At 35.6% G+C, this 17,791-nt stretch overlaps 2 protein-coding genes across 3 annotated transcripts; both read right to left on the minus strand.

Moving 5' to 3' along the window:
* Positions 1-1,207: 1,207 nt before the first annotated feature.
* LOC131956981 (uncharacterized) lies at positions 1,208-13,083 on the minus strand. 2 transcript variants are annotated; one of them, XM_059321666.1, is made up of 10 exons: positions 12,962-13,083; positions 8,024-8,740; positions 7,742-7,889; positions 7,289-7,544; positions 6,717-6,916; positions 6,203-6,307; positions 5,250-5,503; positions 3,879-4,107; positions 2,932-3,110; positions 1,208-2,604 (listed from the first exon to the last, which is right to left on the minus strand). In XM_059321666.1, exons 2-10 carry the CDS (start codon positions 8,210-8,212, stop codon positions 2,206-2,208), a joined length of 1,959 nt encoding a protein of 652 aa, XP_059177649.1. In that variant the 5' UTR covers positions 8,213-8,740; positions 12,962-13,083; the 3' UTR covers positions 1,208-2,205. The 2 variants fall into 2 exon arrangements, with proteins under 2 accessions (XP_059177649.1, XP_059177647.1); XM_059321664.1 differs by having other exon boundaries at positions 5,037-5,503.
* A 2,685-nt stretch (positions 13,084-15,768) lies between these two features.
* LOC131956979 (putative serine carboxypeptidase CPVL) lies at positions 15,769-16,984 on the minus strand. The gene is made up of 2 exons (XM_059321662.1): positions 16,300-16,984; positions 15,769-15,959 (listed from the first exon to the last, which is right to left on the minus strand). The coding sequence occupies exons 1-2, from the start codon at positions 16,982-16,984 to the stop codon at positions 15,769-15,771; spliced, it is 876 nt and encodes a 291-aa protein (XP_059177645.1).
* Between the last annotated feature and the right edge of the window lie 807 nt (positions 16,985-17,791).

A 17,791-nucleotide genomic window follows, 5' to 3' on the forward strand; every position in this document is an offset into this window, starting at 1 on the left:
TTATTCACAGAATAATAAAAGTACGGTCACTTATTTAGCAAGTCAACATCTGATATACTTATCTTTCTTGGCCTCTAGTGCTAGATTATGCAAACATTTTAATTCAATAATTAATGTTGAACAGTCTTGAGAAAAAAAAATTTCTTTCAACCCATTCAGTGCAAAAAAATAATATACACAGGTGTGGGAAAAACTGCTAAATGAATAAAAGAAGCAAGTACACTAGCCAATAACCAAGCAAGAACAAAATATCTTACGGAGCAATCAATTCTACTTTTCTTCATAAGACAAAACTTTAAAGTTCTTGATCCTGCAAGATGATTCATTTTCCTCAACACTTTACTGTTGAATGTGGTATCATGGGTAATGAGGTAGATTTTTTTTTTTTTTTTTTTGGAATATCAATACTTTCTAACTTTTAAGTCTGAGCCACAACTCATAATAGGCCTAGTGGATGTTAATACCAAAAGTGTATACACATTTTAGTTTGGAAAACAAATTTATGCTATACAAAAAGTGATTTGTTAGAATTAACTTACAATATACAACAAATTAACTCTAATAAAATATCTGGCAATAGCTAACAATATATACCAATAATTTAGTGTAAGTAAACCATATTATTTCAAGCAGGTCACTTATAAATAATACAAGATTTTTGTCTTCTCAAAAACATAAAAATTAACAAAGACTAAAAAAAAAAAAACATCCTAGTACAAGAAAAGAAAGGAAACAAAAATTATTTTTGTATAATAAAGTAACATGATGAACACTTTAAAAAATAGGATTCAATAAGTAATAATAACTTTTCTTTCTGAGTAGTGATTGTTAAAATAACTACCTTAACTATCCAATTTCAAAAAGCATGGCACAATAAATACATAGCAAAGTGTCATGCTCAAAGTTGACTTAATATTATGCTTAAGTTTACATTAATTTTAAACGCCTCAACTTTATAAAGAGCTTACATGTTTATCCTTTGTAAAAAACAATAACAGGTGCTGCAATGTGGTTCAGATAACCAAATGACAATGAGCAGACTGACACAAGTATTATGCTTTTAAACAAAATCACTCAGAATATAACAAATTTCAAGGTCACTATATAAGATTTTTATCATTAATATTTGTCTCTGTAAACAATCCTTTAAGGTTATTTCTAAACGTATATTAGTAAAAAAAAACTATCAAAGTTAATGCCATTTAAAAAAATTTAAAAAGCCTTATTTGAAAACCCAATTATTTTAATCAACATTACAAAGGCAACAAGCTTTAACACATATTAATGAGGAATCTTTTTAAAATTCTACAGTATATTACAATAAGCATAATTGTAACCACATTTTGCTTTATACAAAGTATACATAAAGGCAATGTTTAAAATGCTTGCACCAAAGCAGGGTAGGATTATTTAACAATAAATCATACATTCATTTCAAATTAGGAAAATTAAACTATTTTAATTTTAAAGATACATATGCTGTATATAGGCCTACTCTGTAAGCTGAACATTTGTGGGAAAACTTGAAAATTTTGATAACTCAAGAATAAGCTTATGATGCTACGTGCAAGAAGAATTGTGTGATGTAAACATGACCATAACAAGATAAATACACATTGAGCATCCGACCATTAACTGCTGAACTATAAAAGTCTGTGTGGTGAGTTATTTACAACAGGTTAAAATATTAATCAATGGCTTCATAAACTATGAAATAAAATAGTAGTTACTCTAACTACAAACGTATCATGTTTATAGGATTAAGCCTGATAACCTCTAGTTTTCAGCCTTGTCTGAATTCCATAACAAAACTATCATCCTGAGTTTCTTTTGAAGATAACTCTTCTAGTAGTGTACATAGTCACATCCTGTTTAGTCAATAAAGCTGCTTTTTTTTGTGATGAAGATTCTTTAGATCATAAAGAATCACCCTGAGAGAGGTGAAAGGTGCTAGTCTTGTGTCTTTTTTCATGAGTTTTTTTTTTTTATTTTCCTAGTTCCAAACCATAAGTTTCTTTTAAATATAAAAAAAAACAGGTTTTAAAATATATCCCAGTAACTTAAACAACGACCCATGTGTTGTGAAATATGGGCCTCCAAGATGTGCTTCTTTGTCTTCATTGCCGCCCCCCCCCCCCCCTATCACAGTAACAAAATTAGCAGCTAATAATAATGCCCTAACATCTAGTAACCCACAAAATGGCCTTACTCCATATAATCTCTCTCAAGCCTTTCCTCCATATTTGTCTTCTTAGTTTTAATTCTCTCAAACGGCTTGGTCAGCATCCATGCAAGGTCAAGGTAATCCTTTGGCCAAAGGTATGGTGATCTGTTTTGCTTCATCCATGGGGGCACACGGTCAGCAGACATATTTCTGAAAAGAAGTGGAACAAACCGAGAAAACGGAGCGGTGACCCCAACATTAGCCCTGTCGCTGAGCTTCTGTTTATATTCCTCTTGCATTAGGTCGTAAATTAGTTTAGTGTGCAGCCGCCGCTCGTTTGTTGGGAAAGAGTTGCTGGCATCTGGGCAAGAGTTGCTGGCACCTGGGCTAGAGACGTCTGTCAAATACTTGGGTGAAATGCAGGCCAAAATGAAGTCAGCCTATAAATATATTTTTAAAAATATTTTTAATTTGGCAAATTATACCTGCATATACTAAAAAAAGAAATTACAGCTAAAGGATATATTGTTAAGCGAAAAGGTTTAAAATATACATCTACAAAAATTCACATTTTTATCTATAAATGTATAAATTACAATACTTTTTAATAAAGTAAGCTTGACACAATAATATAAATCTGACATATTTTCAAAAAATGTAAAAAATGTAAATATTGTTTTAAATAGAAGAATTAAAGTATCAAAACCTAATCATATGTTAATAAATTTTGTAACAAAACAAAATGTAAGTTATAACTGTAAAATGACCTCAATGATTTTATGCCTGATCCATTGCTCATTGGCACTGGGTGTTCTTGTCTTCTCACAACAATCCACACAACAGGCAAACTTGTTGTCTTGTAAAAACTTGCAAAGGGAGAGCACCTGTTTACCATGAGCTTCATCTTCATGGCTGTAGGTAACAAGCACTTTGATATTCATAAAGCCTGTAATAAAAAAATTATGCAGTGTTACCAGAATTTTTTGAAGAAAAGTAAGAGCAATTATAATCAAATGTACTAAAAATTCTTAGTTCTTCAAAAATTGTAATGCAATTTCATTGACTAGTTTGTATTAATTCAGAAATTAATATATATTTAACTTTTAACTATAATAATTGAACTTTCAATGCCAAAAATTAATTCAACTTGACCAAAGAAAATAATGATAAAAAGCAAAAATAATAAAAGCCAAACCGGCAAACCAAACAAAAGTTATAGAAGTATTTCATATAGATATTATGGATAATACACTTAGTACATATAGAAAAAGAAGCAAAGGATTATCAAACTTTTAAACATTTCAAAGTAAGGTAAAAATAAGGTAATATATAATTTCCAACAACACAGAAGAAGAAAAACAGCACAATTGTATAATTCAAAAATAGGTAAGACAAGCCAACAAAAATTGATACATTAGATCAGAGGTGCTGCTCACTGGAGAGGAATAGACAATTGCTGGGGGTTGGTGTGACAATCTTCAGAAATATACTATCTCAGCTTATATAAATTTAAAATATACAACTATAAATACAAAAATACTCATATCAGAAAAATGTTTTCACTCAGAAGACAGTTTAAAATGACATTTAAACTAAGTGCATTTGGGTGAAAATAAGCACTTAATGAGAGTGGGAAGGAGATTTTCTAGTTCATCAAGGGGCATGCAGAGACAAAACAAACTGCTGCATTAGAGAAATAAAAAGACTCACAAACCTTTCCTATACTCCTCAGGCTTCATATTTTGTGGCATGGAGGTAGATTTTTTTGAAATGGTAAGTGCAGCAATATCCTCCACTCCCCTCTCTTGTTTCACCTTAACCCTCATGGGAAAAGTTGAAGAAGGGTGAGACTTGCCTCCAGATGAGCCACTACTACTAGATGAGTAAGAGTTGAATGATTCAAACTCGCCCCTATCCCGCATCTTCCTTTTATCTGCATCAATCTGTTTTAAGAAGATAGTTAAAGAAATGTATTTTTTTTAAAACATAATAAAAATAATTACATGTGACATTGTTTTGGGAATTCAATTAAGATTTGTAAAACAAGTTTATAAAACTTAATGAGAGTAATAATTTTGAAATGTACTAAAAATATTTTCTTTAGTATAATAGTAAAATTAGCAGGATTCATTACATTTTTTACAAAAATGTATTGAAAAGAACTCTTGAGCAACACAATACCTTTATTATAATACTATATAATAGATTATTATTGTTATACAAAAAGTACATTTTTATTTTTTTTTCATTTACATGCATTAAAAAGCTTGTTACAAAGTTTTAAAATATTTTTTTTTATTTTCTTCATTTAGTATTACGTAACTGTGAAAATACAGGGTTAAATTAATATTTTTTAAGATAAATAGTATTAAAAATCTTTATTTATTGATAGTTCTTTAGACAATACCCTAGACTAAAAAAGTTAGCTTTGTGTCTGATGTACTTTTTATTTTACCATTATTCCCTCATTTAAATCACTCCACATTAGTACTACAAAATCATTAGTAACATGTCTAGTCTAAAAGATAAATTAGATATCTCTACTATTAAATTATTTCTCCTTTTTATTATCAAATACCATCCTCTTTTTCTGTTACTGAGACATTAAAGTCTTTAAACTGATTTTTTAATAACTAATTAAAAACCCAATCAGATTGATAAATACATATATTTGCATTGTCATAGTAATGCACTTATCTATAAAGAAATTGATCATTAGGAAAGGGTCATTTTTTGGCTAAAAGGTTTAACCATAAACCCAATCACTCCTAACACTGTGACCTAAGAAAAACTTGTAACGCAGTACGTTAAACTTAAGCCAGTTTTAACCGCATTTCTACAAAAACATAATATTAATTTCAAAGCAACAAACCTTTTGGTCTGCCACCACATTTTTATATTCACGAGTAGGTTTGTATTTTTCAGGAAATTCTGCCATATTTTTCAAGTGTCTCAAGCTACTCTCCGTCCTTCCATTAGCATCCTGCAACCGATACTGCGCCTGGGCATTATAGCCTACACTGTTTTCATAGCTTAAGTCCCTAAATTCAGAAGAATGATTTGCCGTCAGGCCAGAGTACCCCACCTGATTCCTATTTTTCGACATTGGGTTCGGAGCACAAAATCCATTCTGGTAAACTGGCTGGCTAGCCTCGCCATTATTGTTGTTGTTTCTGTTGGTCTGTTTCAGCTTCTTTTCGCCCATAGCACTGACGGGTATGTTTGAGTCATCTGAGTGCTGCCTGGCTATTTTTTGCCTTGACACTAGACTGTCGTTGCTGCTGTTGTTGCTGTCAAGGTTGCTGTTGTCATATACACTTATATTGTTGGGCAATCGAGCTGGAAGTAAATAAATGCTATTGGATTTTTGTTGTTGTAGAGATTAGACAAATAATTACTAATAACATGCTAGGTAACATACTAAATAAGTAATAAACTTGTACAGGTAGCTTTTAAAATGGCTTCAAGTTGACGGCGTTAACATGTTTTACATTGTTGTTGATTTAATCCAACATTAAAATGCATGATTTCTTTATTTAGACAGCAGTGAAGATATTTTATTTACACACATGACATTTTATCTACTGGGAGTCTTCCATAAATGACGTCACAGTAATGGGGGGGGGGGGATTCCACAATTTTGTGAAGGTGTGTGACGTTGTGATGTCACACTTTAGCATTATAAAAAAGCAATGTTATAAAACAAATTTTGCCGTTATTTTGCGTTTTAGAAAAATGTTTTAATAAATTGTAATAGAAATTTATTAAAATACTCTATGATGACAGAGTTCAGACAAGATTTTGGAAAAATTCAACTGCAATTTTGACTGAGGTTGTAGGCTGAAGTGTAACGCCATTGGGGGGGGGGGGGGGGGGTGTGTCTGGCTTTTGGAGAGGAGGGTGAAGGTAAAATTATTTATGGATGACCCCTTGGGTAAGTAAATTTAACATTTTAAAATTGGAACTGTCTAGGTCTAGATAATTTATTCTCTGGACAACTTGTTTGCGGTATAGATACACAAAAATGAAGTAATATACCTTGAGCTCTTAAATTGTGAGTAAAATCTACAGGTCCATCATCCATTCTTTCATCTCGGTTGAAACTGTGAGGTGCTAAATTTAAACTATCTGCTCCCAATTCTCCTGTTCATTAAAAAATGGAATAATCAAGTTTGGCCTTTTTTTTTAAATATAAAAATTTTTTAAATATAAAAAACAATGATGCACCAATTGTCAAAAATATAGTTGAAGCAGCTCTAGATATGACCTGAGAGGGGACATTTTTTACAGGTTATTTATTTTTAGTACTTGTAAGGATGTCAGTCAAGCATGAAGAAGCTGTAATTTTTTCTAGTTTCACTATACTAAACCAGGCCATAACCAAAAAAAATATCCACATCATACTTTTGCCTCATAAGAGCTTTTATACCAAAAATATTTATTTTTCTCATTAAAATATAATATAATTAATCTTTTTAACTAAAACTAATTTTTTAATATTATAATTATTTACAGACCATTAGAAACAAATATCAGACTTATTTTTTCTTACCAGGATGGTATCCAGCAGTGCCCTGTGTTTGAACCCTGGAGAGGTTTTTATTCAGCCCATGGTTGTCATTGTAAGGCCTGAAATTAGCTGGACTCTTGGACAATCCTGGGACTTGTTGAGTGCTTCTGGTGTTGTTATGGCAACACTGTGAGAAATGTTGATGTGCACACTGTGCACCCTGGGGCACTGGGTTGAGGTTTCTATGAAAGAAAAAATAATTTCTAGTAGCAACACACTAGCACTGTTACAATATTTCTGGAAGAAAAACAAAAAAAATATTTAATTAATGCCTACGGAAAAATAATAACAGTATGTAAACATGGTTTTAAGAAAGAAAGATAATCTATTAAACTTTCAAAAAAACAAAATTAAAAAATTTTTTTTTAAAAATGTTTTCTTTAAAAAATAAATTTGGTTCATGATTTCTTTGTAAGAAAAAGTAGTAATAGACTTTTATTGCATCATAATATTTTAAAATGAATTGTCATCCTCACAACAAGAATCTATAATACTAAGTGTAGGAACTATTAAACCTTAATTATCTTTATTTAATTAAACAAATGATCTCCTACCTTGAATGTGCATACAAAGGAGCATGAGGTAGGTGTTGGCATGGCTGCGACTGGTGCTGATAAGATGAACATCCCATGGCTAGGTGTGTCCCAGAGTTCATAGGGCCGGGGCAGCTGGCAAAATGACTGCCACAAGGCTGGGGACTCATGCACGCAGGATTAGGGTAGGGGTACCCATTGTTGGACCAGGGCATGTGCCCACAAGTCATTTGACTCATTGATGATGGAACATTCTTAGTCCAGGCCTCCAGTATGCCTAGAAGGTTTTATAGTTTTTGTTTATATTAGCTGGTTTAATCATGTAACAATAACAAGAGTACATTAATCTGATGTATGTATTAAAAAAAAATTTTTATTCTCGCAATTAAAAAATCAGAACTAATCCAGTTATTTTACTGTCATGCGCTATTTTAATAGCATTTACATATTGTAGATATGTTATGTATATCTTACCTGTTTTGGCATTGTCTAATATTTCAAGACAGTCATGTCTATTCATATCTTCCAAAAGCTTGTATAATTCATTAAATGATGCATTTGGTTTCATTTCATATTCCCTCAATAATACACTTGTATTGTTATCCTTTTCTGATTCAATATACTGAAAAAAAAATCAACAAAATAATATTTTATAAAATTATGCCATATTACAATATAACAAAATTATAAACAAGCCCTTTTCCTACCTTCTTTGTTTTATATACTATGCAATCCCTTAAAACAAATGCAACTTACAGCAATCTCACTTGTGTTATATCCAAGTTTATGCGCCAGCATTCTCCAGTCATTCCCCGACAATGTCATCACAGGGTTAAGCTTCTGAATGAGCTCCTGGCGAACACTGAACGGGACAAACTTCCAAGGAATTATCTCACTCTCATCTCCATCACTGCCGCCCCTCTTTAATTCAGTTGATGTCCCCATCTCTGGTCAACAAATTCCCCCAAGGGATGGGAGGGAGGGAGGAACTTGGGGTGGGGGACAAAGTGTTTTTAAACTAAATTTAAATTTATAAGCAGGGAAAGGGGTTGTAAGGATTTCTTTATGCTGTAGCCTCAAGCCAAAGTCAGATTATAACTGGTGGAGCTAGTTATAAAGAAATTGTTGATTTCAAGTCTTTTCAATCAATGTCAATTCAGTTGATGCTTTAATGAATGCTGGAAACAGAGGGACGAAATTATTTGTTTGCCTGGGGTGGGGGATGGGGGTATGTTAAAACCTTTAGGATATAATACTCCCCAGTTGAAGAAAAACTGAAGTCTTTAAAGGGATGATGCAAAAGTGTTTCACCTATCAGAGGTGAAAGATAGATGGTGAGAGGGGGCAGCCTCAGAGGCAATAAATAACTGCCAGCCTTGACAGGTGTCAATCAAAGGTAGACCCAATGGGCATGGTGATTTACAGATAAGCATAGTTCATGCTCTGTGCATAGCATCACAAGATGTCAACAATCTGAAAACAGAAAATAAAGCAATTGTTTTGATGAAGTTTGATTAAAGCACTTTTAGTTGTACTTTTCTGTTGTACATTAAGCTCATAATTTCTGTATAGTTAAAGGAAAAGTAGGAAAAAATAATGAAGAGTCAAAAGAAAGTAGTTGCACTATTTAATGTGAAACTAATGAAGGATTTTTCAAAACTGTAATTTTAATATTGTTAACTGAAAAAAACTGTTCTAGAATTTAGAGTTTAGGATCTTATTACAATTTATCATACTTTTTAATAAAACAGTTATAGGCCTAATGGGTTGCTTATATTGTTACTTATATTATTTACACACATTAATACTAATAGTTTCGCTGTCTGTCTATCTGACAAGAACGCTCTGTCTGACAAGAACGCTCTAGAGAAAACACAAGGAAATTAAAAACATGCATAGTATTTCGAAAAACGAAGTATGACGTCGACACATTTAGCACAGAGTAGAAAATAATCTCAAACCGGAGAGTAAACATTGAATAAAAAGAAAATGTTGTCTTATCTAAGTGGTTTGCGTGAAGAGTTTCTTTCATACAATTCTTCGGGTAGGGGCGAAGCCCCACCCCCGCGTAAGAACGTCTGAGCCCCCCCCCCTCCCTAACTCAAAAGAAATTTCCTCATCGATACTCTATAATAAAATTACCGCCTAATTAATGTGTCTAATCTAAAAAGTGGTTTTCTTGCAATGGGACGGTAGACATGTTTTTTTTTGGGGGGGGGGGGGGGGGGGGTGGAGGGGTGGGGGGGGGGGTGGGGGGTGTGTGTGTGTGGGGGGGGGGGTGGGGTGGGGGGGGGTGGGTGGGGGGGGGGTGGGTGGTGTGTGTGGGGGGGGGGGGTGGGTTGGTTTCAGTGTTTCTTTCAGACTTTTTCCTCCCCGGAGAGGGGGTGGGGGTACTTGAAATTTTCGGGGGCGGGGGTAGAATTTTCTGGGAGGGGGCGGACACTGGAAAAAGTATATAATTATATTTCGTTGAATGGGACGGTAGACATGTTTTTTTTTTGGGGGGGGGATGGAGGGGTGGGGGGAGGGGTGGTGTGTGTGTGGGGGGGGGGGGGGGGGGTGGGGGGGTGGTGTGTGGGGGGTGGGTTGGTTTCAGTGTTTCTTTCAGACTTTTTCCTCCCCGGAGAGGGGTGGGGTTACTTGAAATTTTCGGGGGCGGGGGTAGAATTTTCTGGGAGGGGGCGGACACTGGAAAAAGTATATAATTATATTTCGTTGAATGGGACGGTAGACATGTTTTTTTGGGGGGGGGGGGGGGGATGGAGAGGGGGGGTGGGGGGCGGTGTGTGGAGGGGGGGTGGGGGTGGGGGTGGGGGGTGGTGTGTGGGGGGGGGGGGGGGGGGGTTGGTTTTAGTTTAGAGAAAAGAGACAGCACTATCAGCCTAGCGCCCGTTGTACCCTTCCTCAACGGGCCATTTTTCTCGTTGATTAATAATACTGCACCTATTGATGAAAATAAATAGGCCTACTTAAATACTAAATGTTTATCAATTTAATGATGCAATCAGAGAAACATCCCACACAAATTAGATTTGTTTTCTGCATGTTAATTACAGCAATGCTGATTTCAAAGCAGATATTATTATAAGTCACAAGTAATTTTTAACTGAGACTAAAATATTATTGTATACCGATAGATGAATTTAAAACTCATAGAACTTGACTATTTTGCAAGTCATTATAGATAACATTGCATATATCTCTATTAATATTTAGTTCAGTAGGAAAACATATTTGTAGATATTGTAATTACATATGCATTTGTGTACAATTTTGTACTAGAATTAATAAATATTATTGTAAAAATAAATTAAATCCACAATGTATTTAAGTGCTGTTTAATAGCCATGTCATTATTAAGCCCTTTAATTAATCTTCACCAAGGCCTAAGGCACTGTTTGTGTTGTGAATAAAGTAACTTAGTTGTCATTTTAGCTGCTAGTTGTTGGCAATAAGCTACACAACAAATGCAGAGCAAAAATCAATAGTCCTCAATAGTCAACATAAGATAGCAATCAAATAAAATATTTCATTATTATAACATGGTTACTAGCAGGTAAGATATAATTGTAAGACATGTATTGTAAACAGTTACTGCCGCTAGAGTTCTATTGCTACATATACTACTATGTAGGTCTATCTAGATATATAAAAATGCAAATATGTCTATATGTATGTCTGAAAGCTTGGGTAGTTGTTGAGAATGCTCACTGGAAGGTTTATGCAATAAAAAAAATTTCAAATGCGGAGGGACAGTCTGTGCAATTTGGCACCCATAGACAGTTCCCTGCGGCTATCTTAGTACCTGGGATTTGTTTATAGGCTCAGCTATAAACACCATGATGCCTTTCTTTTTAAAGAGTGCCATGCACTATGGATACGTTTGGTTATTACATTCAATGACTAAAATGAACCAGGGGCTTGCGGCAGTATAATCTGTAGCTCCCAAGAGTGCCTCGTTGACACCCTTGACATTGATACACTTATTTAAAGATTTTGGCTCACATAGCTCATAGACAAACCCGCATACTAACAAACAAGATCCTAGAAATATATTGCAGGCTTTATTTACATGATTTGTAAATAAATATAGATCTAGGCTAGAAACTAGAAATTAACTTTAAACTTTAAACACTCAGCAGTGCTTGAGAGTATGATTGATTTGCTACGCTTCATATAATAATAATATATAGATCTAGATTCTAGATCTAGATAAAAAGCGGTCATCTGTAAATTGGAGCGAGGTAAAACCTTAGTTTAGCGTCGGTTATTATTCCGGAATCGTATAGCAGTAAAAAACAGTAAAACAATGCCAAACAATTCACCGGAAGTACTGTAAACCATACTTTATTTGGCGTCATCTTTTATTTTTATACAGAATGTTTAAAATTTGGATAGATTTATTTTTGTAATCATTTTTACATTTTGTAATCATTTTTACTATTTTCATAATCTAGATCTTTTTACTTGGCATAGCAGCTAGATATCTAGCTAGATCTAGATCTAATTAATTAATTTAATTATTGGTCGCAAATCCGCTGCAAGCCAAAAACATTAAATTATAACATTTGACTTCATTAGCCTATTTAATCTAGATCTATATTAATATATGTTTTTTTTTTGTTTTTTTAGATCTACTAATTTAAATCTACTATTAGGCCTATATTTATTCTTGTTTGCTTTTGTTGATTAAACTTTAAAAAATTAAAACAATTTACTACAATCGACTTTCAATTTATTTATATTTCAATGGTCAAATAAACCAAGGTTTACCGTAACTCTAGTTACCGAAACTCAACAAACATTACCCGATAATTTCCGACGCTAAACTAAGGTTTTACTTTTACCGGAGCGATTTCCCCTGAAATTCTCACTGTCACTATGATTTACCAAAAAAATATTTAGATCTAGACATAACTTACTAACCTAAGTCCCTAAGGAGGCCTAGACCTAAGTTACTAAGTTAACAATTTTTTTGGTTCAACCAACCAATGGTTGCATCTGATTTCCTAGCATCAAGTCTTCTCTTCACACTACGTCACTACACTCAACTGCACTACTACAGTATCTTCGGTAATCTATCGTTTTAGGTACGTAAAATCGCCCGCGACTAGTAATGTGAAAAACAGGTGACTCCTTACATTTTAATAATTATTTCACATTTTGAGGAGGATTTATGTTTTGAAAAATACAAAAATGTTTCCTTGTTTCATTTATGTACCTGTTTCTAAACAATTGAATTAAAACTTTTCAGTAATAAATGAACACCAGCGATGTTTCCAACAGATGCAACCATGCTCATTTACTATAGCAGCCATTTTGTTAAAGTTTTATTTTTATAGACTTATAGCGCAAGATTCAGGCGGAAGTCACTCTATTTTACAAATGGCTGCTGTTTATATAGCAAATCTTGCTTGCAGACACTGCTGTTTAAAGTTAATTTCGGGCCTATATTGATATATTTAGCCATTGATTTAGGTTTATTATTCATTTATCTATAATATTTGACACAAACATATCACAATATACTTCTATTACAGCCTTGACAATGAGGTAACGTTTTCGTACATTAATAGCCGCGGGCGATTTTACGTACCCAAAACGATAGATTACCGTATCTTCATATCTTGCTTTATATTACTTTATAAATTTCAAACAATCATACAATTACAACGTTATCCTAGATCTACTTACAAAAAAAGTGTGCACATTTAGCTCACTCTATGTTCTAGCAGCCGGTCTCTAATTCTAATTTCGTTAACAAGCATTATTTACACAAGAACAAAAACAACACCCAACGGCCGCCATTTTCAGGATATGTCACTTAATATAATCTAGATGTAGGCTAGATATCTAGGTATTCTGGGAATAGCTACACTACTATAGGCCTAGGAACAGTCTGAGTCAACTAGATTTGGGTCATTCACACTCATTCAGCTTCAATGTTTCGGTTAATTTTTTTTTTATTTAAATGCTTTATTTAATACAGTAAATGTTACTTATTGACATCAAAATTCAAACGAACAGACAAAACATGTAGGCCTACATCATAATCTAGTATCCTTTTGTATAACACATTAATCAAATGTCAGTTCTCGCTACTACTCCTGTTCGTTGATGACCTCAGAATTATTTTTTTTAATTAGACGACAACGTAGCAACACTAACTTTGTATGTATCCAGCCGCCAGCCCTACTTGGAAACTATCATATTCTAGCCTATGGTTTTTATTTCTTTCAACATTGGTTTTATTGGATCCTCGGTTATCTCCCCCCTCCCCCCCACCACCTTCCCCCCCCCCACCACCACCACCTTTCCCCCCCCCCCCCTCCCCACCAACAAATTAAAATGTCATTTTAGCTGCATTTTTGCATTATAAATAGTTTGAGGGAGGGGATGCAAATCAAAAAGTTTTTTTTTGGGGGGGGGGGGGGGGGGGGTGTGCAAATCAAAAGTTTGAAAAATTTGCTCCCAATGGGAAAGCCAAATTGTAAGTTTGTCCCCAGGTGCCGGGCCCTACGCCTCTGCTAACTCATATCAGGGAAATTAAAGGCGGCTGGGCATAGTGCTTACCCCAAATCCCTTCTGATGCCAAAATTACAGAAACATGTGAATTATACTTCACTTATCTTAGCCCACAGACCGCCAGGTTTGAAAAGGGAACTTTACTTTTTGTATTTTACTTTAATGGCGTAAAATTACAGATACCTGCACGCTTTGTTTTTTAAAACACCCCATGACAAAATGCCTCATACGCCACTAACATACATAGGGCCTACATAGGCCTATCTTTTGCATTTTTTAAAACTTACTAAATAGGATGATAAATAGGTCCATTTTCTTTAGTATTATGAATACTTGAGGGAGATGGGCTATAGAACTCAGTGACGCATTTTAGTGTGTATGACTACGTTGCTGTGTTGGAGCCTATAAATATAGTGGGGGGGGGGGGGTGGATAAACCCGGTTTAAAAGAGTGACGTCATTTATGAATAACATCTCTCCCCCCCCCCCCCCCATCCACTCCCCCACCGGCATTCTAACATGTATTGTTAAAACGTTTGGAGCATTTACGGTCTCACCGTTGAGTGTTATATAGGTCAACGAGTCACTCACAACTCATCCAAAGTCTTCAGTACCAGGATCGGCCATGAACACATATTACCGACGGTTCACATCGTTCGCACTTGGTAAAGTAAGTGGGTAAACTTCAAGAAGTTCACGCGGCCCTGTTCTATGAAATGAAGATTTCTTACCGACATTATGCTCGTGGAGGGGGGATTTGCAACTTCCAAGGTTGGGGTTTTAAATTCTATTCGAGGGGGAGGGGAAGGGGGGCTTATATAAGAGTAGTTCTTCTATGTTCTTAACTGTGCTATTAGATGGGATTTTTCTCCAACAAGATTAAGTATTACTCGTAGACTCCGATTTCAGCCTACTTTTCTTTCTGGTTTTGCTTCTATAGCCTTTGTCCGCACACAATCAATCTGCATGGTAGCAGTTGTTTGATTTTGGAGTTTTCTCTACGAGATATGTTGCTGTCCCCAGATAACGAGTCTCATCTGCCGGGGTCCAAACTCGGTACTCTCCCACAGGAAATGATGACATAGCCCAACGCTACGAGATATAAAAACCACAACTACATTCGTGTGCATTATGGCGCCTACATTAGTTTTAAAGAGCACCATATAAAATGGTGACATGACATTGTTGTGTTGCATAAGGCCTGATATTATCTGTATATAAATGTATTAGTATTAGCCTGTTTAACTGCATGTCTAAAGAGAACGCGCACAAAATTTACAACAATAAAGAGGTAGAGGCGTTGTTACTTTGCTATATTGTTGTTTATGAAAGACTATTTGAGATTTGATTTTAATATTGTGTTACTTAGTATTTAGGGGAAGCGTTTATACACATGAGTCATGTCACTGTCCTTGATGTTGTGTATCCTTTTTAAAAATCTAAAAAAAAAACGTAACACATACGTTTAAAATAATTAATGAAATATTTTTAAAAAGATTCGTTGAAGATAGCGTCACATTCAAATTTTTGTACTACTCAAAACTCAATATTAGGGGTCATCCATTTTTGACGTCCACAAAAAAGTTCGGATTTTAGACCCCCCCCCCCCCATGTGGACCTCCACAAAAATTTAGTAGATCTCGCAAAACTTACTACCAATTTACTATTTCAATAACATGAATTGTGTACCTAATAACTGATAACGTTTATTATTATGCCTAATTATCAAAAGTAGAATCTAGATGTGTCTTTATTTAGCACGAGCAATATCGTCTTAATTTCACTTTTTTGCGTGCAGGATACGAGTTTTTGTTTGTTTTAAAATGTTAGTGCTTCGACCTTAAGTTCAACATGCGGACGTCCGCATAGGCCCGACCCCCCCCCCAGTCCACACGCGTCTACAAAAGTCGATTTTTTACCCCCCTCCGGGTGGACGTCATAAATGGATGACCCCTTAATGTTGTTTTTTTTTAAATTTTATTTGTTTCTGCAACCCTTCCCACTCCACCAAACAGAACGCCTGGAGTCCTCGTATTCCTGTTGTCTGGACCAGATCATGGACAGCAAGGCTACATCGACCATGGCAGGACTTACAAGAGCGTCTTGGTCGCCGGTGTAGATTAAAACCTTGTATTTAAAACCATCAAACATTCGATTTCGAAAAATTTCTGCCAGGTAACCTCCAAAAAATGAATTCGTTATCTCCAACGCAGAGGCGTAGCGACCCTTCCCGGCGCCCGGGGACAAACTTTTCGATTTGCACCCCCCCCCCCCTCAAACTTTCGATTTGCATCCCCCCTCGAGATTTCGATTTGCACCCCCCTCAACCTTTCAATTTATTTTTCCAACCCATTTTGGCGCCCCCTAAGGTCGGTGCCCGGGGACATATGTCCCCTCCCGCCCCCCCCCCCTCGCTACGCTACTGCTCCAACGTGAATTAGAGATTTTATATAAGCTGAAACCATAACTGTAAACCGTTGGCCAGCAAGATAATAGATACTGCAAGACCTTGCTCATACGGGTCAAATAAAGGCGATCCAAGATAAATACCCGCTAAAGGGAGATATGATCTGCCAGCTTTGATTTCTAAATGCAAATGGTAAGCAAATACCGGCACGTACTTTCCGGCATAAGACTTTCCGCCTATGTATAACTCTCGAATTTGGTATTCAGGAAATAACAGATAAAATTGTTCGATGAACTCGTATAGATCTTTAGAATAGCCATCTTGGTCGGTTCTGTATCCAGCAATCCCACTGTCTGAATAGCTGTAGCCGACGCCGACGGGGTTGTCTATGTATAACATTGACATAGTCTCTGTCCACGAAATGTTGCTACGCTCGTACCACTTGTCCGTAAGTCGCATGGGTCCGTTCTCATAAAACAAACCCAGTGAAGAAGTGAACTCCGGACCCTCCATTTTAAGCCAAACCACGAGCGGAGATTCAGACCCGGATGTTGAAGGAAAGAACCAGAAAAACAAATGGTTTCCGAGTATCTCGTCTACGGTGATGAACCCAGCGTGGCTGGTCGGTATGACGGAAGTCTCAGCTTCTACAAGGCTGAGTTCCCGCGCCAGTTCGATTTGATCCCTGCAGATCAGAGGCGACAGCATCAGTTTCCGGTTCACGGAACCGTCGGCAGGCAACAGGAGATAAACTAAGTAGCTTAAACTAAGCAAGATAACCGCCATGGTGAAGAGCTGAAAAGTAACCGGAAATTTTTAAATGTATTACCTAATTACACGAACTGTATTTTTGTTTCAATTTAAACACATATATGCCATATACCTGTATGTTAAAATTAAATATACTTAAAATAATAGGCCTACGTTAATATACTAAATTAAGAACGATTTTTTTCTTCTAATATTAATTTAGGCTAGATCTACATTTTACATTGTAAAATGGAAAACAAATCTAATAGGGTCCACAACCTGGGTGTACTGGTTGTATCCAAGAGGCACGGACATTTTTAAAATTGGCTCCCAACACCAGATTGTAATTTCACTGTGCATTTTTTGTCCATTAAAGTTTGAATTTTACGCAATGATATGAAGGAACGGAAACAGTAAAATGGGGAAATACCTAGAATTTATTATTTAAAAGTCAAACCACTAATAAGACTATTACAGCACTGCTTCTGAGAGACCACCAAGATCTTTTCCCGAGGGTCCACCGGAATTTTTTTTCCGGTAGACTGGCAGGCCAGTCCACCCCTGCCTACAACATAGTCTAATGAAAAAAAATAGCGTGATTAAAGTAATATTAATAGATATTAAAAAATAGTAGCTTATATATTCTACCTGTTCCGCACACAGAAGTCTGTTCAACAGAATGGTACAGCGTGGTCAGATGTATAGAGTACGGTTAGTAACACGAAAGTCTTGAGTTCGAATCCCGGACTTGAATCCTGAGTCCACCCACGTTGGGGAAAGTAAAAGCGACTGGGATACTGTGACCTCAGTGGCACGCTGTCATTTCCTTTGTCACCGAGGTTA

This window comes from Physella acuta, unplaced genomic scaffold (genome assembly GCF_028476545.2).
Source record: "Physella acuta isolate Inbredline_101_S28 unplaced genomic scaffold, ASM2847654v3 ptg001192l, whole genome shotgun sequence".
NCBI classification, from domain to species: Eukaryota; Metazoa; Mollusca; class Gastropoda; family Physidae; genus Physella; species Physella acuta.

Excerpts from the sequence above, each read along its gene's own strand:
- LOC131956979 (XM_059321662.1), bottom strand. The coding sequence starts at position 16,984 with ATGGCGGTTATCTTGCTTAGTTTAAGCTACTTAGTTTATCTCCTGTTG. Across the intron at positions 15,960-16,299 it reads ATTTGACCCGTATGAGCAAG|AAATTTTTCGAAATCGAATG; the intron begins GTCTTGCAGTAT and ends GTTACCTGGCAG.
- LOC131956981 (XM_059321664.1), bottom strand. The coding sequence starts at position 8,212 with ATGGGGACATCAACTGAATTAAAGAGGGGCGGCAGTGATGGAGATGAG. Across the intron at positions 6,308-6,716 it reads CACTGCTGGATACCATCCTG|GAGAATTGGGAGCAGATAGT; the intron begins GTAAGAAAAAAT and ends TTTAATGAACAG. Across the intron at positions 3,111-3,878 it reads GCCTGAGGAGTATAGGAAAG|GCTTTATGAATATCAAAGTG; the intron begins GTTTGTGAGTCT and ends TTTTTATTACAG.